The sequence below is a fragment of the Watersipora subatra genome, chromosome 9 (assembly GCF_963576615.1).
Source record: "Watersipora subatra chromosome 9, tzWatSuba1.1, whole genome shotgun sequence".
In the NCBI taxonomy this organism is placed as follows: domain Eukaryota; kingdom Metazoa; phylum Bryozoa; class Gymnolaemata; order Cheilostomatida; family Watersiporidae; genus Watersipora; species Watersipora subatra.
In genome coordinates this window covers 43,411,301-43,418,959 of record NC_088716.1, presented here as the reverse complement: position 1 = coordinate 43,418,959, position 7,659 = coordinate 43,411,301, and the positions used below count along the sequence as shown (strand labels likewise).

At 37.1% G+C, this 7,659-nt stretch overlaps 1 protein-coding gene across 1 annotated transcript; it reads right to left on the bottom strand.

Annotated features, from left to right (window-relative positions):
• Nucleotides 1-1,102: 1,102 nt before the first annotated feature.
• On the bottom strand, nucleotides 1,103-5,627 carry LOC137405103 (ice nucleation protein-like). The gene is made up of 3 exons (XM_068091328.1): nucleotides 5,506-5,627; nucleotides 4,645-5,044; nucleotides 1,103-2,713 (listed from the first exon to the last, which is right to left on the bottom strand). Exons 1-3 carry the CDS (start codon nucleotides 5,625-5,627, stop codon nucleotides 1,103-1,105), a joined length of 2,133 nt encoding a protein of 710 aa, XP_067947429.1.
• Between the last annotated feature and the right edge of the window lie 2,032 nt (nucleotides 5,628-7,659).

Genomic DNA, 7,659 nt, shown 5'->3' with positions numbered 1-7,659 from the left:
ATAACTTAACTTATTCTAAATTACTTTAATTTACATTAAGGATAACTAAAATTACCTATACAATTTTTTATTTTATTTAAAGTTTTGGTGTTTTAAGTTCTACTTGCAGAACTGTAATGCTTTGAGAAAATCAGGCATCACATGTGGAAATTTACTTTTAATGTCAAGCAAATACTTGCTCAAATTTTAACAGGTTTGTCGAAAGACTTGTAAGTAGAGGTTTGACTAGACTCATAAGTAGAGGTTTGACTGTACTTACACTTAGAGGTTAGACTGTACTTGTAAATCGAGGTTTGATTGTACTCATAAGTAGAACACTGCCTGCACTTGTAGGTAGAGGTTTAACTGTACTTATCAGTAGCGGTTTGACTACTCATATGTAAAGGTTTGATAGTACAGACGCTCCCCAACCTACGAATGAGTTACGTTCCGAACGACCGTTCATAAGGTGAATTTGTTCGTAAGTTGCTTCAGTGCTATATTTTGTATTATAATTTATGTTTAAAGCCTATATAAGTATATTGAAGATTTATATAAGTATGTCTAAGTCTTGTATAAGTAACCTGTATTGGTTTGTACTGAAAATTTTTAAAAATAAAATTGAGAGAATATTGTGGTGGACGCCGGGCCATGACGTTGCATTTCTTATTTGTTGTATGTGTTGTCCTTTTTATTATATTGTTGTTTTAATCGTTATGCTATCACTTATCGTTACTTATATTGTTGGCATACCAACGCAATAGCGATCCTATTTATTCACCTTCTTAGCCGATGTTCTTATCGTTCGCCGGAACGGTTGAAATTATTGTATCAGAGGAGGCGCTCACTTAGTTGAGCAGAGGAGATAGCTGTACGCTCCTCAGCTATTGAAATTTCCTTCGTTAATAAAAAGCTGAGAGAAACTACACGCACTCTCTTCTCTTTATTTATTAGTTTAGATCGTGCCAAGCAAAGGCTGGCAAATTCCTTTACAATACGTATAGCAAAAATAAAAAAGTTCTTTGCTCACTGAAGATACGTTTACGCACTTATGCACTGTAACGGACTTGGCAGAGAAAGGTGGATGCTGGGTGGTGCTTCCGAGTAGTGCCTCTTTCTACCGCTAATACGTCAGTAATACCATTGCTAATAGCGTCAGTATTAGTGGTGGACATACGCGCAGACCTGTTCGTATGTACCGTTGTTCGTAACTCAAATGTTCGTAAATAGGGGAACTTCTGTACTTGAAAGTAGAGGTTAGACTGCACTCATAAGTGGAGTTTCGACTGTACTCATAAACAGAGGTTTGACTGTACTCGTAAGTAGAGGTTTGACTGTACTCATAAGTAGAATTTTGACTGTACTCATAAGAGGAGGTTTGACTGTACTCGTAAGGAGATGTTTGACTGTACTCATAAGTAGAATTTTGACTGTACTCATAAACAGAGGTTTGACTGCACTCGTAATTAGAGGTTTGACTGTACTCATAAGTAGAATTTTGACTGTACTCATAAGCAGAGGTTTGACTGTACTCGTAAGTAGAGGTTTGACTGTACTCATAAGTAGAATTTTGATTGTACTCATAAACCGAGGTTTGAGTGTACTCGTAAGTAGATGTTTGACTGTACTGATAAGCAGAGGTTCGACTGTACTCGTAAGTAGAATTTTGACTGTACTCATAAGCAGAGGTTTGACTGTACTCGTAAGTAGAGGTTTGACTGTACTCATAAGTAGAATTTTGATTGTACTCATAAACCGAGGTTTGAGTGTACTCGTAAGTAGAGGTTTGACTGTACTCATAAGCAGAGGTTTGACTGTACTTGTAAGTAGAGGTTTGACTGTACTCATAAGTAGAATTTTGACTGTACTCGTAAGGGAAGGTTTGACTGTACTCATAAGCAGAGGTTTGACTGTACTCGTAAGTAGAGGTTTGACTGTACTCATAAGTAGAATTTTGATTGTACTCATAAACCGAGGTTTGAGTGTACTCGTAAGTAGATGTTTGACTGTACTGATAAGCAGAGGTTCGACTGTACTCGTAAGTAGAATTTTGACTGTACTCATAAGCAGAGGTTTGACTGTACTCGTAAGGAGATGTTTGACTGTACTCATAAGTAGAATTTTGACTGTACTCATAAACAGAGGTTTGACTGCACTCGTAATTAGAGGTTTGACTGTACTCATAAGTAGAATTTTGACTGTACTCATAAGCAGAGGTTTGACTGTACTCGTAAGTAGAGGTTTGACTGTACTCATAAGTAGAATTTTGATTGTACTCATAAACCGAGGTTTGAGTGTACTCGTAAGTAGATGTTTGACTGTACTGATAAGTAGAGGTTCGACTGTACTCGTAAGTAGAATTTTGACTGTACTCATAAGCAGAGGTTTGACTGTACTCGTAAGTAGAGGTTTGACTGTACTCATAAGTAGAATTTTGATTGTACTCATAAACCGAGGTTTGAGTGTACTCGTAAGTAGAGGTTTGACTGTACTGATAAGCAGAGGTTCGACTGTACTCGTAAGTAGAGGTTTGACTGTACTCATAAGCAGAGGTTTGACTGTACTCGTAAGTAGAGGTTTGACTGTACTCATAAGTAGAATTTTGACTGTACTCGTAAGGGAAGGTTTGACTGTACTCATAAGCAGAGGTTTGACTGTACTCGTAAGTAGAGGTATGCCTGTACTCATAAGTAAAGGTTTGAGTGTACTCACAAGTGAAGGTTAAATTGGATGACTGTTTAGACACAACCCATGCTATTGGTATAGGAATTTAATGAATCATTTGAAAATCAGTCGACACAGCCAGAAGGTTTTAATGAGACGAACTGTCAGAGTGAAATTTTAATGATTAGAACCCACAAGCCTTGTTTGTTTCTTAAAACGCTTTAGACCTTGACCCTTGCAAGGTATAATAACTAGAGGAGAAACAGAACGAGTTAATTTTAGTAGAAAGAATAAACAGTGAAGCTGAATGGAAACACTTTCATCTCTCTCTTCTATGGTTGTCTTTTTATATGAAGCGATTAACTTTTTTAACATTCTTTTTATAGTGACAGTCACCCTGCGACCTTTTATGCTGAATGTGCTTTTATTTTAGATATTTTAACAAAAGCTAACATCACCGGTGATTGGAATTTTTGAGCAAATTTTATTTGTCGTGGTTTGATTTCATTGTTGTTCAATATTGTTTGGAAAAATGCAAGAGTTATTTGGAATTAGATTTGAAAAAAAGAACTTACGTTTAATAAAGATTTTTTAAACAAATTTACTAAATATGTTCTCATGTACTTGTATTAACATCTAGCTGTGTTAGAAGATAGGAGTAAAGGCAAGATCAGTGGTCTTACTTTGGTTTAGTCAAATCTAAGTTTTTGTAATATCTGTTTGTAAAACATTATTTTCCAAAGGTACTTTGGAGATAATATACATAATATATGTAATATATTACGTATAATATTATATATATTACTAGAAATTTCACTGTCATACAGCCCACAACCAAAGTGATACTGGAAAAAACAAAGGGTACTGATGTTTGAGAAATGCAATATTGGCCAATAATAGAAGTAAAATGCACAGATATTATTAGAACAACCAATATTATTAATATAGTAATGATATAAAACCAATGCACTATTTTGTTTACATTTCAAAACGTCATAGCTAACAATATAAAGAAGTATCAAAAAGAATATCCAAATTTAGTAATAGTAATACAGTAATAATAAAAAACCAATGCACAATTTTGTTTACATTTCAAAACGTCATAGCTAACAATATCAAGAAGTACCAAGAAGAATATCCAAACTTATAATTAAATATCGTAATCTCATAAGGATCGTTAGAAAAAAATATCATCGTCATTTCCTCTACTTACACTACGTTGGACATCAGTTAGAATACCAAAGTTCTCAAATGTGTCTAAAATGTCAGATACTTTGAAATCGACAAAAATGAAACGTTTTCAGTACTCCTACGTTAATTACAGCAACCTTCGGCAATTCGACAATGCTATAGACTAGTGAAATGTGCACGGGTTTTTGTGTGAAATGCGCACAACTTAATCGTTCTATTCCCTGTCGCTTGGCCTTTCAATTTCCGGTCTTAACTTTGACAAAAGTGAGGCTTAGCAAGTTTTAATAACGATGTTCGTCCAAATAAATTTGTCTATTTGTGTATAATCTGAGAAGATGGGTAAGTTTTAAGATAATGCCGACGGTTTACAAAAACTTGGTAACATATTTAAATAGGTTTGTATGTGTTTGTATCGTTATTATACTTTAACGACTTTACAAAACGATGGTTAAATTTGTTGATGAACTTTTGATACAAGGGTTCGTCTCATTGTCGATGAATAATTTTCGGGATTTGTGTGCACTTGTGCATTTATCATAAATCTCCCAACCAATCGCTTTGTTCTTGTTTGGTCGTGGGATGATACATATTAATAATTTTTATACTCACAATCAATTCTTGCTCATCAAAGCCTAAAGGTACCCTGGGACCTTAAGGAGCAAGGTATTATTATTATTATTATTACTATTATTGTAAGTTTTTCTTCACAGTCGTGTGGGGGTAGGTGACTGGTTTTAGTCCGTGTTGAGTCCGGGTCTTAACAAAAGGCCACAGGATCCAACATCTTCCTTAATTCCAATAAGAGAGGACCTTCCTCAAAATGTGAGCTGTTCCTAAGATGGCTGTATTCAGTATAGTCCCAAAAGACATGTTCACTCCCACCTCGGCCAAGTATGCTATATGCCTCATTGATATTGTTCCGAGCCCACCAATTACTATTGGTATCGCTTCGGTCTTCCCCTTCCACTGTCTGTTTATCTTGAACCCAAGCTCTTTGTATATTGCAATCTCCTCATCTTTCTTCTGTACTACCCTTGTGTCTCCAGATATTGCTATGTCTATGACCTGACACTGTTTGATTTTTTTGTTTATTAGTATCAGGTCTGGTCTCCAAGTTTTAGCAACCTTGTCTGTCTGCACGTTGAAGTCCCATAGCAGCTTCACTTTCTTATTCTCCAATACAGCTTCTGCACAGTGGTCGTACCATTTTCTGTGTGAGGCAACTCATGTTTCTTGCATATACTCCAGTGCACTGCACTTTCCACTTTGTCATGCCACCCTTGATATTCTGTCTGTGCGATCTTACTGCATTCGCTGACTATGTGGGACACTGTTTCATCTTTCTGCTCGCACAATCTGCATTTCGGATCGTTTGTTGACTTTTCTATCTTGTCCTTCCTATAGTTGGTTCTTAATGCTTGATCCTGGGCAGCAATGATCAGGCTTTCAGTCACTCGTTTGAGACATCCCCTCTTCGTCCATTGCCATGTATCCTTTGCTGCTTGATCCTCTGTCTGTCTTAGATATTGTTCGTTCATTGGCTTATCATGCCAGTTTTGCTTTCATTCAGTTTTCTGATGGTTTCTGTATTCTTGTCTTCCATCTTCACTGTTGGTATTTATGATCTTACCCGCTGTTTTTATAAATTCGACTGGGCTGCCTTCTGTGTACCTTTTCAGACTGTGACTTTCGTGATTCACAGTTTCCTCAACACTCATTAATCCTCTTCCTCCTTGGTCCCTTTCAACATATACCCTATCTACATCAGATCTTGAATGAAGACCTTTATGCATTGTCATACATTTCTGCGTCCTTCTGTCCAGTTGCTGTAACTCAGCCTTCGTCTACTGAATAATCCCTGCTCCGTGTCTGTACAAAGACACAGCCCATGTATTGATAGCGGTAATGAGATTTCCAGCAGTCAGCTTTGATTTCAGCACTTTTATGAGCCTGTGAATATATTCCTTCTTGATCTTAGCTTTCATTTCAGATTGCTTTATGTCGTCTGCCTCCATAACTCCTGAATATTTGTAGCTTTCATTATCTTCTAGTTCATAAATTTCTGTTTAATTTGGTAGCATGATATTTCCTCTGCCAGTTAATTTCTCTTTTATCATGGTGATGGTAGCGCTCTTATCTAATCCAAACTCCATACCGATATCATCGCTAAAGATTCTCACTGTGTATCAGTGTCTCAATCTCATTCTTGTTCTTCCCATACAGTTTCAGGTCGTCCATATACAGTAGATGGTTAACTGCACATTTGTTTTTGGGATGGTATGCTTGTTTAACTTTGCGCAGTACAGTTGTGAGGAGTATCATTGACATCACAAACATCAAAGGAGAAAGACTGTCCCCCTGAAAGATACCTCGGCTAATCGATCCTTTTCCTAGTTCTCTCCCTCTACTTTCTAGCTTTGTTTTCCATTGTTTCATACCTGCTGTCATGAACCTCTTGATGTTTTCGGAGATCCCTAACATATCCATTACTTTAATTATTCATGAGTGGAGAACCATATCATACGCTTTTCTGTAGTCAATCCATCCCATCACCAAGTTGGGTTTTCTTGCCTTACTGTCTTTCATAACACACTTGTCTATTATCAATTGATCTTTAGTTCTTCGACTTTTTCTCCCACATCCCTTCTGTTTCCATGGGAGTAGTTCATTTCTCTCCAGGTGTTCATAAATGCTGTCCATGATCATTGCAGCCAGTACTTTGTACATTATTGGCAGGCAGGTAATCAGTCTATAGTTTGATGGTATGTTGCCTTTGCTTGCATCCTTAGGTATTAGCACCGTTCTTCCTGTTGTCACCCATTATGTCGGAGTGCCTCTCTTGATAATCTCATTCATCTGATTCACAATTCTTGTGTGAAAAGCTGTGAAGTTCTTGACCCAGTAGCCCTGTACTCCATCCGGTCTAGCGGCTTTCCATGGTGATTATCTTCCAAGGATTCTTTTTAATCTGACAACATTGATCTCCATATCAGTTTGTTTCTCTAAATCTTTGTAGTCATGTTCAGCCTCCTTGATCCATTTGGCATCTTCTTTATGAGTGTGCGGCCGTGCCCATATGTTACTCCAGAACTCCAGAGCAGCATTGGGCTCAGGCGGTGGTATCTGTTTCTGTTGTTTACATTCTAGGCTTTGGTAGAATCGTTTCTGGTCTGTTTCAAATAGAGGGTTTGTATGAAACTGATTCACTCTGTCAGAATATCTCTTAATATTTGCTGCTGTGGATGTTACTCTCTGTTTAAGTTCCTCAATCACTCGATCTATTCCTTTTTTCTTCAGCCAATAACCTTGCTATATTTCTCTTGTGATGAATCGCCTACCTTCTTTGATGTTATTCATCTTTGCTAGATCTTTACGTGTTTCCTCCAGTTTTCTTTCTAGTCTCATTTTCCATGCCGGTATTTGGGTTCTCTTGCCACCGGTTTTCTGTTCTTTTTGTAATCTTTCCATTACCAGCGGTGCTCCTGCATATATCAAGTTGTTTGTACCTCCAATATAAGTGGTGTCAATCAACCCGATCGCCTGATTGATTATTCCTGTTTCCTTCCTGATCTTATTTTTCGGTATCTTTTTCAATTTTAGCGTATTTCGCTTTTGCTCCAGTCCCTCAATGATGTCTTTGAGGCAATTGATAATATCTTTCTGTTCCTCACTTGATTTTGGTATCTCGATTGGTGTCTCTATTATTTCCACAGTATTTTCGCTCTCCATTACTTCTTCAACTGTATCAATATGTTCATTTACATTGTTCTGAATCAGAGCGTTTGGTGGTGTTGTTGTTACTCTCTGTCTTATCTCTTCCATTTC

Bases quoted from the DNA above. Each gene is read 5' to 3' on its own strand.
- LOC137405103 (XM_068091328.1), bottom strand. From the start codon at position 5,627: ATGCATAAAGGTCTTCATTCAAGATCTGATGTAGATAGGGTATATGTT. The intron at 5,045-5,505 runs GTACACAGAAGG...TGCCTCACACAG, and splicing joins GAAAGTCACAGTCTGAAAAG to AAAATGGTACGACCACTGTG. The intron at 2,714-4,644 runs GTCCTCTCTTAT...GTGTCTAAACAG, and splicing joins CAGCTCACATTTTGAGGAAG to TCATCCAATTTAACCTTCAC.